General features: G+C 40.4%; 2 protein-coding genes across 8 annotated transcripts in view; one reads left to right on the plus strand and one right to left on the minus strand.

Annotated features, from left to right (window-relative positions):
* Positions 1–15,698, minus strand: part of LOC111143440 (WD repeat domain 78) — an 88,317-nt gene extending 72,619 nt beyond the window's left edge. The window contains exon 1 of one of the 2 annotated variants that reach the window (XM_022497181.1): positions 15,449–15,698. In XM_022497181.1, coding sequence (XP_022352889.1) covers positions 15,449–15,495 — 47 coding nt within the window. In that variant the 5' untranslated portion in view covers positions 15,496–15,698. Of the gene's footprint in view, positions 1–1,991; positions 2,033–15,448 lie in introns of those variants that run through there. The other variant, XM_022497182.1, reaches the window with a different exon arrangement.
* A 102-nt stretch (positions 15,699–15,800) lies between these two features.
* The window catches only part of LOC111143441 (MIER1 transcriptional regulator), a 62,288-nt gene continuing 54,888 nt past the window's right edge, over positions 15,801–23,200 (plus strand). Inside the window, exons 1-3 of one of the 6 annotated variants that reach the window (XM_022497185.1) lie at positions 15,816–15,882; positions 17,025–17,125; positions 19,853–19,926. In XM_022497185.1, coding sequence (XP_022352893.1) covers positions 15,816–15,882; positions 17,025–17,125; positions 19,853–19,926 — 242 coding nt within the window. Of the gene's footprint in view, positions 15,883–16,200; positions 16,215–17,024; positions 17,126–19,849; positions 19,927–21,248; positions 21,362–23,200 lie in introns of those variants that run through there. The other 5 variants (XM_022497186.1, XM_022497184.1, XM_022497189.1 and 2 more) reach the window with 5 other exon arrangements.

The following is a 23,200-nucleotide window of genomic DNA, read 5'->3' on the forward strand; positions in this document are numbered from 1 at the left end:
CCCCCCATTAACCCTCAGTTTGTTTTGTGAGATTAAGAGTCACTTATCAAACCCTTGATTCTATCATGTTTACTGCTTCACCCACCCCTCTCATGCAATCTCTTTTCTCCTGCACATAAGGTTAATAAATGTAATAGTTAATTAGGCATACCTTGGAGATATTCCAAGTTCAGTTCTCGGCTACCACAATAAAGCAAATATCACAATAAGGTGAGTTAAATAAATGTTTTGGTTTCCCGGTGCATATAAAATTGTGTTTACACTATACTGTATTCTATTAAATGTGTAATAGCTTATGTCTAAAACCACAACATACATACCTTAATTAAAAAATACTTTATTGCTAAAAAATGCTAATCATCATCTGAGCTTTCAGTGAGCCACAATCACTGAGCACAGTTCACTATAACAAATATAGTAATAAAAATGTTTGAAATATTGCAAGAATTACCAAAATGTAACATAGCCATGAAGTGAGCAAATGCTGCTTGAAAAATGGTGCTAATAGACTGGCTGGACACAGGGTTACCACAAACCTTCAATTTGTATAAAACACAGTATCAATAAAGTGCCACTATGAGAAGTGCAATAAAATGAGGTATGCCTGTATTATAATCCTTACTTACACTCTCAGCCTCCTCTTCCTTTTTTAAATTCACTGTACTTGCTGGCAAAACCAAAACTTTGATCAATTCCAGTTATCTTCTTACTTTGAGCCTACACCTGTATATTAACCACATTTCTATCTTCTATAATCTTGGTGCTTTACCATTTGCCACAAATTTAGGCCCAATAGGTCTTGTTCTGGACAAATTGATATGCTCAAGTCATTGTACCTTGGTTTCCTGCCTCCCTTGTTACACCTTCCCCTCCCAGGGGCACAATTTCCCAATGCAAACCAGTCTATCTCCAACTGCCTCCCTTGTCAGGCCCTCACACTCTGGCCCACTATATACCTTCCCTCATCACCCTATAATCAGGTACCAGACAATTAAGGATGGCTCCTATGTTCCAGAACCCACTGAAATTATTCAAACTAGTCAATCTTAAGCCTGCTTGCCATGCCTGACCTGTACTTTCCCACCAAAACCACAAAAAAGAAAGGCCCACAGTTCCTCCCTTTACTTCTGCCTGATGGTTGACCCCAGTGCTTCCCCATGAAGGCTGCTGTGGCATTGCCTGCCCTCTCCTCTTGGAAACTATGAGTAATAGATGATTTTTTTCAATGGCAGTCATCTCCTGTTCTGTTGACCCTACCATTCTTCAAATTTTCTATGAATATGCTATATTTTAATTCAACCTGTACAGCTAAATGAAGCTGGAGAAAAAACATCCAACTATGACGCTCATCTTAAATTATGGATCATTAACTTAAAGTCTTTAATGTGCCAGCAATCATACTGTATTTTCTTGGCTCACTTTTTACTATACCTTCTAAGGTCACTATTTCATACTTCTTTCTTCTTGAATATCAACATCTACTCCCATCTTTACTTTCAGCTGATTAAGTGAGAGAACTGAGCTAATCAAGTGACTTTTAGATATTTCAAATTATTTCAAATATTTCAAATATTTCTACTGTCACAACTATGCACCTGATATATCTATACCTGCATCCTCTATTTCTCTTTCATTACTCTGGATAAATTACTTATGATTCCAGCTTAGATCAATTCCTCTATTCATGTACTAGATTCAATTCCTTTCTATCTATTCAAGGACATTGCTCTAGTAATTCTTTCATGCTTTTCTTGCTCTACTGCATTATTCCTTTTAGCAGGTAAACATGCTATTATTTCTTCTATCATAAAGAATTTCTCTTGATTTAGTCTACCTCTCCAGCTACCATCCATTCATCTTTCCTTTAACTATAGCAACTCCTTCGAAAGAACTGTCTGTATTTATCATTTCTAATTTCCCTTTGCATATACTCCCTTGAACCTGATCCAGTCAAGTTTTAGCCCTTATCATTCCACCAAAAGAATTCTTACCAAGGTCCAGTCATCGCTGCAATATTAATCGCCAATGTTCTCATCTTATTTATCAGCAGAATTCACCCAGCTGCTCCTTTTTTCTTTGACTTGTTTTTTTTTTTTTTTAAACTTTGATTGTAGGACACTTTCCTTATCTGGTTTTCCTCTTACTTTTTCTGCAATGTTCATTCTTGGGACTTCTTCCTGTATCAGAGCTTACGTGAACTCATCCAATGAGTCCATGATTTAAATACCGTCTATATGATAATGACTCCCAAATATATATCTCTAACTATATCCTTCCTCTGAACCCTAGACCCACATACCCACCTGACTACTTGACATTTCTGACTCAAAATTAGCATGTCCAAGACTGAGCTCCTGATAATTTCCCCCTTACCTTGTTCAGCAAACTTACAAGACCTCTTGCAGTCTTCCCCCATTTTTGTTAAAGGTAACGCAATTCTTTCAGTTGCTTGGGTGAGAATACTTCAAAATATATCCTGAAAGCAACCATTTTGTTATCAACCTTGTTGCTACCATGCTGGTACAAATAACTATTCTATCTCTCTTGGATTGTTGCAGCAGGCTTCTACCTCTTCTTGCTTAACCCCAACTCCCTGAAATTTGCCCCACATGGCAGCCAAGAGTGATCCTTTAAAACGTAAGTTAGGTCATATCACACTATTCTGCTTAAAATCCTCCATTTGTTTATGATCTCATTCATAGGAAAAGCCTAAGTCTTTACTATGACCTAAAAAGTTCTACACGCATTGTTAGATCTTTGACTTCATGTTCAATACTCTTTCCCTTGTATATTTTGCTCTTGTCACACTGGCAATCCTTGATATTGTCAGGTGTATTTCTCTATCATAGTTTGCCTTTGCTCTTCCCTTTGCCTGAAATGCTCTTCTTCCCAAAAATGTACATGTTTGGCATCCTTTCTTCAGGTCTTTACATAAAACCACCTTCTTAGTGTGGCCTCCTCTGGCTCCCTTATCTAAAATGTCAAATACTCCTCTCAAACATTTCATAAGCCCTCACTCGATTTTTCTCATTAGGACTTACAAATAACCAAATGCACCTTTTTGTTTAAATAATTTATATATATATATATATATATATTTTTTAAATAAACATATGATAAATTTTTATCCCCAGGGGTACAGGTCTGTGAATCGCCAGGTTTACACACTTCACAGCATTCACCATAGCACATACCCTCCCCAATGTCCATAACCCCACCTCCCTTCTCCCAACCCCCCTCCCCCCAGCAACCCTCAGTTTGTTTTGTGAGATTAAGAGTCACTTACGGTTTGTCTCCCTCCCAATCCCATCTTGTTTCATTTATTCTTCTCCTACCCCTTAACCCCCCATGTTGCAGCTCTACTTCCTCATATCAGGGAGATCATATGATAGTTGTCTTTCTCCGATTGACTTATTTCGCTAAGCATGATACCCTCTACTTCCATCCACATAGTCGCAAATGCCAAGATTTCATTTCTTTTGATGGCTGCATAGTATTCCATTGTGTATATATACCACCTCTTCTTTATCCATTCATCTGTTGATGGACATCTAGGTTCTTTCCATAGTTTGGCTATTGTGGACATTGCTGCTATAAACATTCGGGTGCACGTGCCCCTTCGGATCACTACGTTTGTATCTTTACGGTAAATACCCAGTAGTGCAATTGCTGGGTCATAGGGTAGTTCTATTTTCAACATTTTGAGGAACCTCCATGCTGTTTTCAGGAGTGGTTGCACCAGCTTGCATTCCCACCAACAGTGTAGGAGGGTTCCCCTTTCTCCACATCCTCGCCAGCATTTGTCATTTCCTGACTTGTTAATTTTAGCCATTCTGACTGGTGTGAGGTGATATCTTATTGTGGTTTTGATTTGTATTTCCCTGATGCCGAGTGATGTGGAGCAGTTTTTCATGCATCTGTTGGCCATCTGTATGTCTTCTTTGCAGAAATGTCTGTTCATGTCTTCTGCCCATTTCTTGATTGGATTATTTGCTCTTTGGGTATTGAGTTTGCTAAGTTCTTTATAGATTTTGGACACTAGCCCTTTATCTGATATGTCGTTTGCAAATATCTTCTCCCACTCTGTCAGTTGTCTTTTGGTTTTGTTAACTGTTTCCTTTGCTGTGCAAAAGCTTTTGATCTTGCTAAAATCCCAATAGTTCATTTTTGCCCTTGTTTCCCTTGCCTTTGGCGATGTTCCTAGGAAGATGTTGATGTGGCTGAGGCCAAAGAGGTTGCTGCCTGTGTTCTCCTCAAGGATTTTGATGGATTCCTTTCTCACATTGAGGTCCTTCATCCATTTTGAGTCTAGTTTCATGTGTGGTGTAAGGAAATGGTCCAATTTCATTTTTCTACATGTGGCTGTCCAACTTTCCCAACACCATTTATTGAAGAGGTTGTCTTTTTTCCATTGGACATTCTTTCCTGCTTTGTCGAAGATTAGTTGACCATAGAGTTGAGAGTCTATTTCTGGGCTCTCTATTCTGTTCCATTGATCTATGTGTCTGTTTTTGTGCCAGTACCATACTGTCTTGATGATGACAGCTTTGTAATAGAGCTTGAAGTCCGGAATTGTGATGCCACCAACTTTGGCTTTCTTTTTCAATATTCCTTTGGCTATTCGAGGTCTTTTCTGGTTCCATATAAATTTTAGGATTATTTGTTCCATTTCTTTGAAAAAAATGGACAGTATTTTGATAGGAATTGCATTAAATGTGTAGATTGCTTTAGGTAGCATAGACATTTTCACAATATTTATTCTTCCAATCCAGGAGCATGGAACATTTTTCCATTTCTTTGTGTCTTCCTCAATTTCTTTCATGAGTACTTTATAGTTTTCTGTGTATAGATTCTTAGTCTCTTTGGTTAGGTTTATTCCTAGGTATCTTATAGTTTTGGGTGCAATTGTAAATGGGATTGACTCCTTAATTTCTCTTTCTTCTGTCTTGTTGTTGGTGTAGAGAAATGCAACTGATTTCTGTGCATTGATTTTATATCCTGACACTTTACTGAATTCCTGTACAAGTTCTAGCAGTTTTGGAGTGGAGTCTTTTGGGTTTTCCACATATAGTATCATATCATCTGCGAAGAGTGATAGTTTGACTTCTTCTTTGCCGATTTGGATGCCTTTAATTTCCTTTTGTTGTCTGATTGCTGAGGCTAGGACTTCTAGTACTATGTTGAATAGCAGTGGTGATAACGGACATCCCTGCCGTGTTCCTGACCTTAGCGGAAAAGCTTTCAGTTTTTCTCCATTGAGAATGATATTTGCGGTGGGTTTTTCATAGATGGCTTTGATAATATTGAGGTATGTGCCCTCTATCCCTACACTTTGAAGAGTTTTGATSAGGAAGGGATGCTGTACTTTGTCAAATGCTTTTTCAGCATCTATGGAGAGTATCATATGGTTCTTGTTCTTTCTTTTATTAATGTGTTGTATTCACATTGATTGATTTGCGGACGTTGAACCAACCTTGCAGCCCTGGAATAAATCCCACTTGGTCGTGATGAATAATCCTTTTAAGGTACTGTTGAATCCTATTGGCTAGTATTTTGGCGAGAATTTTTGCATCTGTGTTCATCAAGGATATTGGTCTGTAGTTCTCTTTTTTGATGGGATCCTTGTCTGGTTTTGGGATCAAGGTGATGCTGGCCTCATAAAATGAGTGTGGAAGTTTTCCTTCCATTTCTATTTTTTGGAACAGTTTCAGGAGAATAGGAATTAGTTCTTTAAATGTTTGGTAAAATTCCCCCGGGAAGCCATCTGGCCCTGGGCTTTTGTTTGTTTGGAGATTGTTGATGACGGTTTCAATCTCCTTACTGGTTATGGGTCTGTTCAGGTTTTCTATTTCTTCCTGGTTCAGTTGTGGTCGTTTATAGGTCTCTAGGAATGCATCCATTTCTTCCAGATTGTCAAATTTGTTGGCGTAGAGTTGCTCATAGTATGTTCTTATAATTGTCTCTATTTCTTTGGTGTTCGTTGTGATCTCTCCTCTTTCATTCATGATTTTATTTATTTGGGTCCTTTCTCTTTTCTTTTTGATAAGTCTGGCCAGGGGTTTATCAACCTTATTAATTCTTTCAAAGAACCAGCTCCTACTTTCGTTGATTTGTTCTATTGTTTTTTTGGTTTCTATTTCATTCTGATCTTTATGATTTTATGATTTTTTTATTTCATTCTGATCTTTATGATTTCCCTTCTCCTGCTGGGTTTAGGGTTTCTTTCTTGTTCTTTCTCCAGCTCCTTTAGGTGTAGGGTTAGGTTGTGTACTTGAGACCTTTCTTGTTTCTTGAGAAAGGCTTGTATCGCTATATATTTTCCTCTCAGGACTGCCTTTGTTGTGTCCCACAGATTTTGAACCGTTGTGTTTTCATTATCATTTGTTTCCATGAATTTTTTCAATTCTTCTGTAATTTCCTGGTTGACCCATTCATTCTTTAGAAGGATGCTGTTTAGTCTCCATGTATTTGGGTTCTTTCCAAATTTCCTCTTGTGATTGAGTTCTAGCTTCAGAGCATTGTAGTCTGAAAATATGCAGGGAATGATCCTAATCTTTTGATACCGGTTGAGACCTGATTTAGGACCCAGGATGTGATCTATTCTGGAGAATGTTCCATGTGCACTAGAGAAGAATGTGTATTCTGTTGCTTTGGGATGAAATGTTCTGAATATATCTGTGATGTCCATCTGGTCCAATGTGTCATTTAAGGCCTTGATTTCCTTGTTGATCTTTTGCTTGGATGATCTGTCCATTTCAGTGAGGGGAGTGTTAAAGTCCCCTACTATTATTGTATTATTGTTGATGTGTTTCTTTGATTTTGTTATTAATTGGTTTATACAGTTGGCTGCTCCCACGTTAGGGGCATAGATATTTAAAATTGTTAGATCTTCTTGTTGGACAGATCCTTTGAGTATGATATAGTGTCCTTCCTCATCTCTTATTATAGTCTTTGGCTTAAAATCTAATTGATCTGATATAAGGATTGCCACTCCTGTTTTCTTCTGATGTCCATTAGCATGGTAAATTCTTTTCCACCCCCTCACTTTAAATCTGGAGGTGTCTTCAGGTTTAAAATAAGTTTCTTGTAGGCACATATAGATGGGTTTTGTTTTTTATCCATTCTGATACCCTGTGTCTTTTGATTGGGGCATTTAGCCCATTAACATTCCGGGTAACTATTGAGAGATATGAATTTAGTGCCATTGTATTGCCTGTAAGGCGACTGTTACTGTATATTGTCTCTGTTCCTTTCTGATCTACTACTTTTAGGCTCTCTCTTTGCTTAGAGGACCCCTTTCAATATTTCCTGTAGAGCTGGTTTGGTGTTTGCAAATTCTTTCAGTTTTTGTTTGTCCTGGAAGCTTTTTATCTCTCCTTCTATTTTCAATGATAGCCTAGCTGGATATAGTATTCTTGGCTGCATGTTTTTCTCATTTAGTGCTCTGAATGAGAGCTCTTTCTGGCCTGCCAGGTCTCTGTGGATAAGTCTGCTGCCAATCTAATATTTTTACCATTGTATGTTACAGACTTCTTTTCCTGGGCTGCTTTCAGGATTTTCTCTTTGTCACTAAGACTTGTAAATTTTACTATTAGGTGACAGGGTGTGGACCTATTCTTATTGATTTTGAGGGGGTTCTCTGCACCTCCTGGATTTTGATGCTTGTTCCCTTTGCCATATTAGGGAAATTCTCTCCAATAATTCTCTCCAATATACCTTCTGCTCCCCTCTCTCTTTCTTCTTCTGGAATCCCAATTATTCTAATGTTGTTTCGTCTTATGGTGTCACTTATCTCTCGAATTCTCTCCTCATGGTCCAATGGCTGTTTGTCCCTCTTTTGCTCAGCTTCTTTATTCTCTGTCATTTGGTCTTCTATATCGCTAATTCTTTTTTCTGCCTCCTTTATCCTAGCAGTGAGAGCCTCCATTTTTTATTGCACCTCATTAATAGCTTTTTTGATTTCAACTTGGTTAGATTTTGGTTCTTTTATTTCTCCAGAAAGGGCTTTTATACTCCCGAGAGGGTTTCTCTTATATCTTCCATGCCTTTTTCGAGCCCAGCTAGAACCTTGAGAATCGTCATTCTGAACTCTAGATCTGACATATTACCAATGTCTGTATTGATTAGGTCCCTAGCCTTCGGTACTGCCTCTTGTTCTTTTTTTTTTGTGGTGAATTTTTCCGCCTTGTCATTTTGTCCAGATAAGAGTATATGAAGGAGCAAGTAAAATACTAAAAGGGTGGCAAAGACCCCAGGAAAATATGCTTTAACCAAATCAGAAGAGATCCCAAATCATGGGGGGGAGAAAGGGGATAAAAAGAGGTTCAGAAAAAAAAAAGAAAAGAAACAATAAAAAAAGAAAATGAATAAAGAAAAAATATGAAAACGAAAATATATATATATATATATATATTAGATAAATTAGTTTAAAAACTTTAAAAAAGAAAAGGGTAAAAGTTAAAAAAATTTAGCAGAAGAAGAAAAAAAAGAAAAAAAATTGAAAAAGAAAAATTAAATTAACTGGAAGACTAAAGAATCATGGGGAGAAAGCCATGAGTTCTGTGCTTTGCTTTCGCCTCCTCTGGAATTCCGCGGCTCTCATTGGTATTGAAATTGCACTCATTGGTAGGTGAACTTGGTCCTGGCTGGATTTCTTGTTGATCTTCTGGGAGAGGGGCCTGTTGTAGTGATTCTCAAGTGTCTTTGCCCCGGGCAGAATTGCACCGCCCTTACCAGGGGTCAGGCTGTGTAATCAGCTCGGGTTTGCTTTCAGGAGCTTTTGTTCCCTGAATGCTTTCCGTAGAGTTCCGGAGGACGGGAATGAAAATGGCGGCCTCCCAGTCTCCAGCCTGGAGGAGCTGAGAGCTCGGGGCCCCACTCCTTGGTGCGCCCTCAGAGAATAGCGCCCAATTACTCCCGTCTCCCTGGCCTCCGGCCGCGCTCCGAGCTCACCGAGCCTATGACTGGTTCAAGGTAACCCCGAGCTGAGAGCTCACTCCTCGGCTCTGTCTGTAGCTGGCTTCCCCATTCTAATACCTGCAAGCTCTGCGACACCCAGACACCCCCGATCCTTCTGTGACCCTGCGGGACCTGAGGCCATGCTGACCCCGTGTGGGCTTCACCCTGGTTTAGCCTCTGGAGCGATGTCCCTCAGCAGAACAGACTTTTAAAAGTTCTGATTTTGTGCTCCGTTGCTCCGCTGCTTGCCGGGAGCCGGCCCCTCCCCCCGCAGTCTATCTTCCCGTTGCTTTGGATTCACTTCTCCGCCAGTCCTACCTTTCAGAAAGTGGTTGATTTCTGTTTCTAGAATTGCTGTTCTTCTTCTCTTCGATCTCCCGTTGGATTTGTAGGTGTTTGCAATCTTTAGATAAGCTATCTAGCTGATCTCCTGCTACCTGAAGTAGTCTCAGCCTGCTATTTCTCCGCCATCTTGTCTTTACATCCCAAATGCATCTTTTACTTAAATATCTTATGAATTAGTTGTCTCTCCCTAACTAGAATTTAAGTTCCATGAGGATAAGGATTTGGGGCTGTTCTGGGCTGTATCCCCAATATCTACAGTAGGACTAAACACACAGTAGCTGCTTAATGAATATTTGTTGGATAAATAATCCCTAAATCATTATATCTAACTCAAAACATGCAATCTTCATACTCAGATTTTTACCAGCCTACTGGGTGGCTCCAGCTAAACATCTATAGGACATCTCAAACTGAATAGATGCATAATGAATACATTTACTCATAAACCAGTTCTTCCTTTTTTACTCTCTATAGGACCCAAATAGAAATGAATTAGTGAATGATGTTACATTTATCAATTAGGTAGTTACTGGGATCTCATGAAACAGCATTATCAGTGAACTCCCCCACAACTTTGTATTGTTAAGTTTTATGGGAAGGAACTGTTTATCATGTCCACAGTTACAGCTCCAGCTTTTAGCATTCTGTCTGACAGAGCAGAAAATCAGAAAATATAGACCACTTTTTGAAAGAAATTGAAAGAAGTGCCTGTAGTCAATTATATGAGAAATTTATGGTACATCTCTAACTATAGTAGAAAACATGTTTTCAAAAGAAGCAAATTAGAGAAGGTAACCACTTTGAGGTTTCAGGAGGTAACCACTTTGAAAACCGCTACACGTGAAAACAGTCATCATACAAGTGGTCATGTAGAGCTGTATGTACAGTCTTGAGGTTCCCAAAGCAGGGACCTAATTTGTTTTGACTCCTGTCTCTTCATTTCTAGAGCAATAACTGAAAAATACAAGACATTCCTATAGAAAGAACTCCTGATAATCACTTCCATGAAAACAGGGGCAAATGACATTAAAAACATGCTGTACATACAGAAATCACACCATGAAATAAATCACCAGATGAAAATTAGGTGTGGTTTGTAAAAGTTTCTGCCTTAGTCCCTTCTTATTTTAGTGGGATGACAGTAATTCCAATGTAAACCAAATAAATTTCTTCCATTCATTCAAGTTATTTATAAAACACTGTACATAAGGCCCTGTGCTACACACTGGCAGGGATACAATATGAATCAGATATGAGCCCTAAGGAGCTCATAGTCTCATAAGAGATTAAACATGTAAATGATTATAATGAAAGCACAAAATTTTACTTGCCTCAAAAGAAGCGAAAGAGTAATGTGATCTGAACTATGCTTCAGAAAAATTTAGCTGTATACAGAAACATACTAGAAGTAAGACCATAGGTTAGATGCTATCAAAATAGTTCAGATGAGAAGTAATCAAGGCTTAACATGGGTGGCAGATGTAGAAATAAAACAAATACAAGAACACCTGTGTTTAGCATGTTTATTTATTTTTTGCATTTTGATGCTTTGACATCAAAGAACTTGCTGACCCTGGAGGGACTGCCCTCCAAAGGCTAATCAATTCCAACACATAGTAAGGGACTCACGGGCCAGCACCCTTTCGTATGAAACCAACCAATCCAGAGCCTAAACCCTTAACGAACTACTTTTATCCAGCTCTCTCAGAGATCTCACTTTCTGAGCCACTATCCCCTTGCCCTAATCACCCTTGCACAGGAACCAGACAACTAGAGATAGTTCCTAGACCAGAGCCTTTTGAAATTATACAAATGAGTCAATTCTAAACCTGCTTATTCTGCTTTGTCTGTACCTCCCACGGAAACCACAATAAAGGTTCTTGCCCATGTTTCCCTCCTGCTTATTCCACTTCCTGACTGGCCCTTTCCCAGGTGGCCTAGTGCAGCTTGCCATGCCTCCTGTTTCTATGGATCCATGAGTGTTTAAAAAAGCTTCTTCCCTCAAAAGAGTCATTTCCATGTCTATAAAACAAATCTCAAATAACCTTAAAACACAGCAGATATAGAACTGATAGGACTTGGTAACAGATAATAACAATGCTACTTAAATCTTACATTTCAAAGAACTTCCACCTATATTTTCTAATTCAATTCTTATAATAACTTGTAAGATACTTAATAGTCATATTTAACAAGTAGGAAAGCTTAAACTCAAAGGTCAATTTAAATGCTCAAACTCGTCCAATAACTCACAGGCTATTAATCTATTTGTACATTAACGTTGATAATAATATGTAACTCATAGAGTTAAGGTGATGATTAAATTAGTCTTTAGTTTTTAACTAAAGTTAGAAGTAAGACGTTAAATTGTAGATATGTTCATATTAGGTATCAGTGATATTTTGGTGGAGCTGTCTGGTGGCAGTTGACAATGCAAGAGTAAAGTGAATTTCAAGGAAGAGAAGGGAGACCTGGAGATTCAGATTTGAGAATTTTTGCACGGAGATGAAAATAAATGAACATAGTCCCAAAATAAAAACCTAAAGTCACAAAAAGAAGGTAATAGAGCTAAAGGAAGAAACAAGATAGTAAAAGAAATCAGAAAAGAGGCATTTAAACCAGTAATAAGTGAACCAGTAAAGTTCAGGGTTAAGGAGGGGAAGATCAATACTGTCAAATGCTGCAGAGGTAGAAAAGTTAAGAAAGCCCATTGAATGTGGTGACTTTTGAAATCTTTCAGTCACTTGTTATTGACCTTTGAATTTCTATACAGAAATAGAGACAACAGACTGCAAGGGTTAAAGAGTGAACATGGACGTTTCTGGGCCAACATGTACAGACCACAAAAGTCACTAATCTTATTTTTATCATAAGAAAAAGGCTTAGCAAACTGAAAAGCAACAGGTCTTTTTAGATCCATCAGATAATTTATAGACAAACCACTGGCCAGAAATTTGGACAAGCAGGAGAAAACAGAGAATCACAACTTACTGGGACCAGGGAATGGTAGGAAAACTAAAAGGTAATTGACTAATTGCTAGAGACTAAGTGTAAACTAATTTGAAAGATTAAAAACTCCCAAGGGCCCAGCCTCACAGAGGCCTACCATGACACCCATCAGGCTCTCAGGAAGATCAGAGAAAAAACACCCTCATAATTCCAGCAGAGAGATAGGACATGACCATTGTAAAATATACCCAGAATGTTCAGTTTTTCTTAACAAAGGTCTACCCTCAAGGAAAACTATTTTGGCAGAGCCTAACCAACATGGGGGTAGAGAAATACACAATTCTAAGTCCCTCTAGACTCCTTGTTTCACCTGAGGAAAAAAATCTGAGAAATACTTATGAAGGTCACAGCCCAGGGTCAGAGGCCCACTGAAAGACTAATTACAGGATTATGGAACATTTCTTCTTCTCTCAATATACCACCACCACACCAACAGGTCTCCTGTACAATAACGGGATTGAAATGGGAAGAACTACAAGGCTCAGACTCCATGAAGAAGTCTCTAGGGGAACCTAAAAAGAGAGACAAAAACAAGGACACTAAAGGAAATTAAAGCCTCATAAGCCTACTGCTACAGCAAACACAGACTAATTCCTCACCAGATAAACATAAAACCTCACACTAAAGGTTTACTTAACCAGTTCATATTACCTTATGCAACATGTTCAGCTTTCAACAAAAAATTACAAAGCATATCAAAGGGCAAAAACAGTCTGAAGAAACAAAGCAAGCATTAGTGCAGACTAAGATATGGCAGAAATTTTGAAATCGTCAAGATTGGGAATTAAATCAATTATGATTAATATGGTAAGGACTCTAATGGGAAAAACTGGATAGATAACATGAAAACTCTAAGAAAGAATCAAAAGGAAATGAATGAACATGTAAGTAAGTAGAATAGAGGAACTGGACAGAGAAGTGGGATAAAAGCATTGAAGAAAGAGTGGTTGTTTTTACCACAACGGAAGAGTGTTAAGCTAATGGGAAAGACCTAATACAGGTAAAATTGGAAAAAGTGGAAAATTGATAAATACATGTTTTATGAGATCCTTTCTGGAAATAGCATTAAGTCTTAAAAGGAGGAAGATGAGAAATAACATATTAGGTCAAATCAATGGTTGTAAACGTTGAAGTCTGTGAAGTTTTGCATTAACTGGATAACATGGCTATCTCAAAACATGAAGGTTATACCACTTCCCATCTCCCACCTGATTCTTTCCTTAATGGGTAATCTCTTATGAATTTGTCATTGAATTTGTCATTATTTAAGAAACTCCCAAGAGAATTCATGAATGCAACTTAATTTTACTTTGAGATTTCTATACCTGCAAATAAAAACAAAAACCAAACAGATGCCCAGTAACCAATAATACTGAACTACATTATTCATTCATAGGTCAGCAAATATTGAGTGCCTTCTTCATTCAAGTCAATAGCAGTGTACAAAACAAAAATGTCTGCCTCATGGAGTATCATAGTTTGGGTGAAGACACAGTGATGAATAAGTACATTATATACCAGGTAGGGATAAGTTTTATGGGTAAGTTTAAACAAAGGTTGGGCAACTGGGAATGCTAGGAATTAAAAGTATTATTATTATTTTATGGGGGGTGGTTAGAGAAGGACTTTTTGATAAGATGACATCTGAAGGAAATAAATGAGTCATGACACTATCTGGGGGTGCAGTGTTCCAAAGAACAGCAATTGTATAGGCCTTAAAATGGGAAAAATAATGTGCCTGATATTGTTGTAGAACAATCAACCAAAGGGAAAGGTCCAAGGTGAGACCCTGTGAGACTGTAGTGATGTGAACTTCTACTCTGAGTGAAATGGTAAAAAACTGAAGGGTTTTGAGAAAAGCACAGTGACTACCACCTGTAGGCTGTTAGTAAGACCATTTTTTTCCAGAAAGAAATGATAGAATCTGCTGACAGAGTGGGGCATTAGAGAAGTCAGGGGAAATGGCAAGGTTTTTTTACTGAGTAACTGGAAGAGCAGAAATTGTCATTTACTGAAATGGCAAAGACTGCAGAGCAGATAAATATGAATTTTGAGATGCTTATTAACTTCTAAGTGCAGATGTTGATTTCTTTTTTAAGTGAAGATGTTGATTTTTTTAAAGTCTGGTTTTTGGAAGAGGTGCTGGCTAGAGATATAAACTTGTGAATCATCAGTGTTTAGGTGATTTTTAAAGGCATAAGACAAGAGTGAAGGAAAGGGGTTTAAAGACTGACCTCAGCAACACTCCAATATTTAGATAAGGGAAAGAAAAGATACCAGCAAAGTACTGTGAAAAGAAGGAGCCACAGAACAAGGAGACAACTAGGGAGGAGGTGTCCCGAAAACCAAATGAAGTGATTCAAAACTCGAGAGGTTGAAGGGTTAAGAAGAAACTGAGAAATAGCCATTGCATTTCGATGGATGCCTATTGCTGACCTTCACAAAAACCATTTTGGTGGAGTGGTAGGATGGAAAAAAGACACTGAAAACCATATTCAAGAAAGAATGTAAGTTTCTCTCCCAAGAATTTTCAACAATTTCTGTTAAAGAAAGATTAGCTCGGAGGGAGACTGGAGGAGAGATGTTGAAGGTCTGTCTTATCGAGAACAAAAGGTCTCTGGAAGTGTGGGAGAGTGGATGAATAAGAAAACTTTAGTGCAACTGCTGGGCAGCACTAAGGGACCATGTGAAGTTATGAGCAAACAAGTACACTGAGCTGCGCGCTCTTCTCCAGCCTCTGGTTCAAGTGTTGCAGAAACGGCAGAATGTCGCAAGCAGAAATGGGTTTTAAGGCATGATGGCATGAGGAGGCAGAAAAAACTTCGACTACAGAGCATAGTCAAGTTCAATCTTGTGGCTCACTGAACCTGAAAATTCAAAGGGGGCAACCGGCATTTCGCGGCTAACAACAGGAGTGTAAAGGAGGAAGAGCGGCTCTAAACAAAGCAGTTTGCTCCCGGAGAGCAAACACAGCAGTTGAGGGTTCAGACAGTCTGTACTAGGTCAAGTTAGGGGACATTGCCGGGGCATGAGCGCTTCGAAGACTGGCTGAACCCAGACGCAGAAAGAGACAGGATCTAAAAGGGCTCCCTCCGGGACCCAGGAGGATGGACTAAGGTTTTAGCGCCGAACTTACAACCAGAGGTTCTGCTGCTTGCGGCTGTTTACTGGAGAGACGGGCATGGTGGCGACAGGCTGTGGAGTGGTCGGCCACCCCCTTCCCTAGCTGCTTCTGGAGTCCCGGTACCCCAGCCCCCGGCGTTAGCGGTTCCGGCTGAGGCTCGGGAATGTTTGCCGGGCGTCATGGAGACAGAGGAGCCCCGGCTCAACAAGCGGCCGCGCGGTTGGCTGGCGGCTGGAGACCGAGGAGGAGGGCGGAGGCGGAGGGGAGGGCAGAGGGTTGGTGGAGCAAGAGGAAGCTCGGGACGACGACTAGAAAAAGGAGGCGGGCGGCCCGGGCCCCAGGCCCCTCCCAGGTTCTGAGTCTCCCCGGCTGCAGGCGGATGGATGGGGCTTCTTCAGGCGGTGGCGGCAGCAGTGGAGGTGGCGGCGGCAGCAGCGGCAGCGGCTGTAAGTGCAGCCTCCATAAACCATCCCTCCTCTCCTAGTCCTGATTGGGATGAGGGGCTCCTAAAGTGTCCCGGGTCCCCTTTCTCTCCTTCCCCTCCCCCATGGCAGAGTACCGCCCGGAAGACCCTTAACTTCCGGGGAGGGGCTGCAAGAGAACTAGCCCGGCTGGCTTCCCCTCCCGGAGAGCGCCGGCCCCCCGAGGCGCATGCGCAGCCGCCCTCCACGGCGCCCCCCTCGTCCCAGCTCGGTCTTTTGCTTTGGCGGTGGCGGTGGCGGTGGCGGCGGCGCGGATCTTCCCCGGCGTACGCGGCGCGCCGGGAATCCGCTGCGGTGTGAGTTCGTCTCGCCCAGTTCGCTCCCGCCCCTTTCTCCTTTGGGTCCCCGAATCCGGTCGGGGTGGGGCTAAACTGACCATCCCCCTGTGGCTCCGCCTCTTTTCCACTTTAGATCCAGGTTCGGTCCTAGCCTTTGGGGAGGTTCCTGCTCGCCCCGCAGTCCAGGTGGTGAGCGGGGTCCTGGGCGAGCCGGCCCCTTTCGGAGGGACTGAGGGAGGGAAGAGAGACTGGGAGAGGGCATTAATATGAAGGAACGAGGTCCTTCCTGTCTGTGGATAGATCCCTGGGGGCAGATGCCTCTCCACACAACCTTCCCCCTCCCCCGAATGGCCTTGTTTTTGCAGCTTTTCGTGGAAAGATCTCTGGCTTGGATCCCATCTCTGGTCGCCGTTTGCTGTGTGACCTTGGGCGAGTCACTACCCTTGTCCACGCCCCTGTTATCCCCAAAGCTTCCTCCAACGCTAAAACTCTTAATTTTGCAGAAAAGCTTATGCAGTTAGAAGACTGGCCGTCTACTGAGGCCGTTTAGCCCAGATGACGTGGAGTTGACTGAACCTTCTTTCTTCAATCATGGACGGAAGGAGGCGACCTATTTATTGGGTCGTTTTTATTCCTTTACCATCGGCTACAAATTGCATGCCTCAAGACTTATTAATGTTTTCCTAAAATTGTCATGGGATCCTTGTCCTAATTCCTGGCCATCTTTTTTAAAAACTAGAGACAGGCTGAGAATTAGAGACATGGTGAGCTTGTGGTATCATCATCTCTGGTCTCGTTACTACTGAGGCTCTCTTTCCTTTGATCCAGATGGTGTGGTGGCTCGATTCTCCCAGTGCCTGGCTGAGTTTCGGACGTGGTTAAGAACCAACTGGTTGAGGTTCAGTGCAGACAAGACGGATGTGATGCTGGTAGGCAGGGGCACACTTGGAGATTAAGGGAGGGAAAATCCAAACTCCCTCAAGTAATACAAATATTACATTACTCTTGCTGTATATTCCAGTGTTTGAGAACTGATGATGGGCCAATAATGTCCAGAGTTTGGGTGAGATAAAAATAACATGTAAACAATCTTAGGACTTTAAAAATAACAGTTTGTTATAATCTGATAAAATGGGGCCAATGGATAAAACTCTTTATGTAAAAATTATGAAAAAAACCCGAACTGTTTTTTGAAGTACCGAAAGGCTATGTAAGTGTTTTGGGGTGGCATTAATAATAAAAACCAACTAACAAAAAGATGATGCTGATTCTTGCATAGATGTGGGGCTTCTGAATGTAATGCATTACTGCTTTGTAACCTGCATTCTGCCTACTAAAGTAAAGGTAAACTCAATTTATCAGAAACGTCCTTTTTAGGTATTTTGATATTTAGGTATTTTCAACCAAATTAGTAGATAGATATTTGTCAGTTTTTACTTACATACCATGTTTAGGTTGACACTTTCAAATAAAAATTTTAGTAAATAGTTTACCAAATAGTCAAAAGGGACTCATGAACTCTGAAAATGGTTAGATAGAGAATTTGTTTTTAGGGTTTTAAATGCATTAATCTGTTTCATTCAAACAGCTCTAGAGTTTAAATTGTTAGAAATATTTTCTTGGAGCATTCTGAGAGGTTCCTGAGTTGCATAACATTTTGTTTATGTAGTATAGGTATATAGTACTTATATTTGAGTCAGGTATTGGTACTGAATAAAAGGTTCTATTTCTTAGGTATATGTAAATTATGAGACTTTTTTATTTATTGGTTAATTTAAGTACTGGTTGAAGTAAAATTGTGACCTTAAAATGCTTTTGTTAAAAGCAAAATAGTAACTGAAGGGTGTGTGTTTGTGTGTGTGTGTGTGTGTGTGTGTGTGTGTGTGTATTATACCCTCTGTAAAAATGTTTAATAACTTTAATGGAGTATTTAGTAAATTGCTTAAAAATAATTTCCCAATACAATAGCAGTTTTGAGAAGCTTAAATGTGGTGAAAGTTAATGTTAGCTTGCCTGAAAATAAGGAAGCATTTAGGTGGGGAATGGGAGCTCAAGAGGCATTTATTCAGGCTTTGTATAGTAATTTTTTTTTTGTTTTGGGACATTAGCCACAAACCTCACATAGGATTGGAATTAACCACACTTTAAGTTTAACTTTAAATACACAGTTCTAACAGAATACCATTTGGGAGATCACATAATAATCTAATTATTTTAAATAGCTGGTAGGTATTGGTGAATTTTCTCATACCTTTAACTCTGTCATGTCTTGTTTTTAAGTCTTCTAGTATCAGTAGGCATTAAAGATTTATATTTTGTTAAACCAAGTATAAATAATGATTGTTTGCACTTAAATACAAAGAAGAAATCTGTTGAATTAATCCAAAATGCTGAAAAACTCAGGGAAATGGAAGGAGGTAACAAGGAGATAGATTCTGGTTTAATAAAAAGGAGAATGTTCTGAACATAACAGTTTTTTTTTTTCTGAAAGAGCAGCCTCTTCATCAGACAGTAAGTCATTGGAGTGTTTTAGCATTGGCAGAAAACCCTGGTAGTGGGGACATGTGAGGGATTCCTACTTAGACCAGGTAGCAATTGACTAAAAGACCTCTAAGGTCCCATCTAACACTAAGATTCTGTGGCTAATGGATAGTTAATTTTTACATATTTGATACTGAGGAGATAAGCAAGAGATTTTGAGAAAGGCTGCTTTCCTTAAGGTGGCTTCTAAAATTTTGAAAGACAGTATATCATGAGAATAAAATGGGAATAAAACCATACTGAATTCATTAGTAATGTGTTACTAATACTTAAAATATTGGAGCTATTTCTCTTTATTTTTAGAGTATCTGAACTTAAAAAACACTGAACTCACATTTATTAACAAAGGGAAGAAAAAAATGTAGAGGGAATATTTCCCCCAAATGATAATTCCACTTAAAATTAGTAAAATGATACATAATTCTAATAAACTTAAAAGCCATTTATCAGCAAGAGGGATACACGGTCAAATAGGTCCCAGATTTGATTTTCCTGACAATTTCAGAATTCATTCAGTAGCTTAAGGGACCATGGTCCTCGGCTTTTTAATCAGAATTGGGATTTTTTGTTGAGGTTTAACTGAAGAATCAAAGAGTAAATGGGTTTAAGCAAGCGAGTTAGTCCTGTACCTTGCGTTTTGGCAACACTTTAAAATTTTCTTTTTGTGAACTAGCTAAATTTCATATATTAGCTTTGGTAGTTAAATGGGCAATCCTCCTTTATCCCCATGGTATTATAAAGCCTGAGTTTCTACCTCTAGGCCCCTTATTCTGTCTTTACCCACCCCAGATCTATACACATTAATTGTTCTTTGCCTTCAGCTGTTTTCCATCAAGCACCTCAAAGGCAAAACTATATAAACACAAACTGACTTTTCAGAAAATGATTTTTATTTTGAGTCTGAAGGACTAAGGTAATTCAGTAGGGTAACTCAGTGTCCCTATGCTAAAATACTTATTCCCCCAAGGAATCCTGAAAAACACTTTTATACTATAAGTATTCTAAAAAAATAAAATGAAAATACTGTACAGTACAGTTAATGGTAAAAATTGTTTGTAGATTTGGGAACCTTAAAGTTTTCCTTTCTCTTCTTTCCCTTGCTTTTCTTTCAGTAGAAAATGTGCATCAGATGTTTATGTTTAATTGGTTTACAGACTGTCTGTGGACTCTTTTCCTGTCAAATTACCAGGTAATGTCCTTTCACTTAGCAGCTACTTCATATGCCTGTAAATGCACAAATTATTCATGCACAAATTATTGGACATAAGAATTTCAAGTTAATTTTGAATCTTTGGAAAAAGAAACTTTAATAAGAGTCTTGAATTTTAAGGGAATACAAATAATTTAAAAAAACAGCCCATACTGCATTATAAGTTAAGTATTAAAGAAAAATTGTATATGTGCACATTTATGCAGTATATTGTATATTGTGGCATCACATTATTTGGAAGGAATGACTTTTTATATTTGGTTGATTTGGTTAATCATTTTTTAAATTGCATTAAGAACCCTGAACATTTGGGGGAAAACGGTCTTTTTGAAATTAAGATCTTTAAACTCCTGGTTTAGTAAAATATGTTAGTGCATGTTTTAATACCACCTTTGCATTAGCCAGTATCTGCCTTAGTAATGGAAGGGAAACATGTTTGTTATTTGTAGCCATTGGCCGTGCATTCATTAGAATTGGCATCAAGGCCAATTGGCAGTTCTAGGCCAATATTTTAAAATAAACTTTCAAATTACTGCCATTTCAGGCATTGCACATAAGCAGCTTTTCCCTCTATGCAGTCAATTCAGAGATCCATCAAAGAGCAGCTTTTTCGTACTCGCATTTTGAAATTTTCTCTAGTTGTGCAAAATTCAAACGTTGCACAATTATGTTGCTCCTGGCATCCCAGGAAGTGTGTGTGGGGGAAAAGCAAATGAGATGTGAGGATGGCAGAGTACCTATCCACAGTCCCTTTTCTTAATCTCTGCTCTGACCTCTAAGATTTGGGAATGTGTGATTTTACATTTCCTGTCGGGAATCAACCAAGAGAGATACTTGTCAAGAGACAGCCGCTTTTAAAGCGCGCTACTTTGCGTTGTTGCCGTTGTTGCATCACAGCAACATCCGTTTTCCAGCAAATGCACTTCAAAAAGGCCTACATGTAAAATATAACGTATCTTTTCCCCTGCGATGTGAGCGCTGGACGCAGCTTTTTTGGCACTTTTCCTTGACCTCTCTGGTCCCCTCAGGGCCGTCTCCAGCTAGAGTCGCGGATCCGCTAACGCAGGGGAGGCGCCGGGTGCTGAGATGCCCACCTCCCCCCACCCACGACACCCACCTTGACTCCGCCCCCTCCGCGCTCCTCCCGGGGAAGGCTGCCGCGGGGCCGCGCGCGCGCGACCGCCTTTTCCCTCCAGTCCAGCTCTGCCGGGGCGCCGCGAGGGGGCGGAGTGGGGTGTGGTGGGCGCGCTCGGGCGGCTCCTGCGCGTTCCCGCCGAGACAGCGGCGGCGGGAGCAGCAGAGACGGCGGCGGTGGCTGGAGTCCCGTTGCCGAGTCTCACATCCGGGTTCTGGCCGTGACCCAGCTGCGGCCGCCGCGGAGATGTGACCCGTCAGTACGGCAAATATGGCGGAGGTAAGGGAGCGAGCTCCCCCTCCCCGTCCCGGAGCCGGGCGCCCCTGGGCCCTGGCCGGGGAGGAGTGGAGTGGGCCTGGCTAGGAGAGGCCCAGCCCTGCTGGCGCCACTGCCCACCTGTTGTCCGGAACAGGCCGCGCTCTGGGCGGGAGCTTTCCCTGGAACTTAGTTGAGATGGGTCCGGGGGTAAGAGGAAGCGGAGGCGTAGTTGGACTTCGGGGGCAGTTTGAAGGGTCGAGTGCTGCGTAGTAGTGCGTGCGGAGAGGGGTGAAGGGGTGTGGGCGCCCGCGGGGCAGGGGCGTCGGTGGCGCAACTTCGCCGGCCGGTGCTAGGGGCCAAGAGAGGAGCTGCTGCTTCCTCTTCTTGCGAAGTTTCTTCCTCCCTCGCCGAGATGCTGTTGCGCCCTTCCGCGTCACCCCCACCCGTTTGCTCCTGACATCCAGTCTGTTAAATGGGGAAAACGTAAGGCAGAACGGCCTTTAACTCTCGTTTTCCCAATGGTGCTAAGATTTGCGTGGAGAAATAAACCTGGCCTTTCGCAGGCCGGTCGTTTAGGTTGGGGGAGTCTCCCTATATCTCCGAACAGTTCATTCCTCCTCAGGGTAGAACATTCTTTCTCTCTTCACATTTCAGAAGAGTTACTTTCTACCTTTCCCTCTCTTCACTTTCCAGGCATTTCCCGCCCCCCCCTTTCATATTAAGACTATCTATTACTGTTTTTCTCTTCTAATTTTTTTCCCCTTGTAGATTTCTTTTTCTCTTTTTCCAGTAAACGAGTCACCAAAGCCCCCTTTTCTCGGTGGTAATTGTTTTACGTCTTTGGGCTTCAAATCGTGGCGAACAACCACTCTTAATGATTGTTTCGAACTTAGTGTTGTGCCACTGGAGATTTAAATTTTTTTTCTGATTTAAACCTTTACACATTTGATTTTTTCTAATACTTTTTCCCCCCTTACCCTCAGAAGAATTCCGTTATTCTTTACCCCCTGGAGTTCAAGAAGTGATAGTATTTGGGGTTATTAGTCTTCTTTGAGTCAGAGCCTCACTAAATGATTGTTAAGGCATTTCCTTGTATGAATTACCATTTTCATGGTCTCGGAGACACCCCAAAACAGATTCAGGAGTAGGGTTTTGTTTTTGTTTTTGTTTTTTAACCATCCAGCCCTCAATTTTTGTGTTCCTTACTTGCTAAATGAAGTCAGTGATGAGTTAGTTGGTAATAGTATATTATCTCCTCCTTAAGCCTTGGGATACGGAAACTGTGTAGATTATGGAAAAATATTAATTTTTGACGCTTCTTATGTACCTGTTGAGTAGAGGGACCTTAAAATTAGCTGTTTTGTGCAGATGCTTTTAGGGGTGCTCCTTCTGCTTTCCCTATGGAAACTGACTTTATATTAATGTAGTGGAGTATTTGCTATTAAAGGAGCAAATTTCACTATAGCAGGACTCTTTGCTGCCAGTAATCTTTTTAAAACATTTAATACTTTTGATTTAAAACTAAATTTAGATCTTAGGTTTATTTCCATTTCTTTTGTTCTTTGTGGTTAAAGAATTTTATTTCAAGGCATATAGATTGGAGAAAACAGAGTACTTTGTATTTCACTTAAATGTGAATGGATTCATTCGACTGGGCTGAAACAATTTTAGTCCTGGTAAGATTTTAAGTGTTTCTTTTTTTCACATGTAAGAGAGGGAAGGGGTCATATGTGGCTGAATTTATCTACATTTTGTCAAATAGTTTTCAGTGGATTCCCTTTTCAGTGAATGCCTATTAAATAAGCAACAGTGTGATAGGTGATAAGGTTTCTTCCCTGGTGGTGCTGCTCACAATGGTTT

This window comes from Enhydra lutris, unplaced genomic scaffold, assembly GCF_002288905.1.
Source record: "Enhydra lutris kenyoni isolate GAN:26980312 unplaced genomic scaffold, ASM228890v2 scaffoldscaffold9, whole genome shotgun sequence".
Classification (NCBI taxonomy): Eukaryota; Metazoa; Chordata; class Mammalia; order Carnivora; family Mustelidae; genus Enhydra; species Enhydra lutris.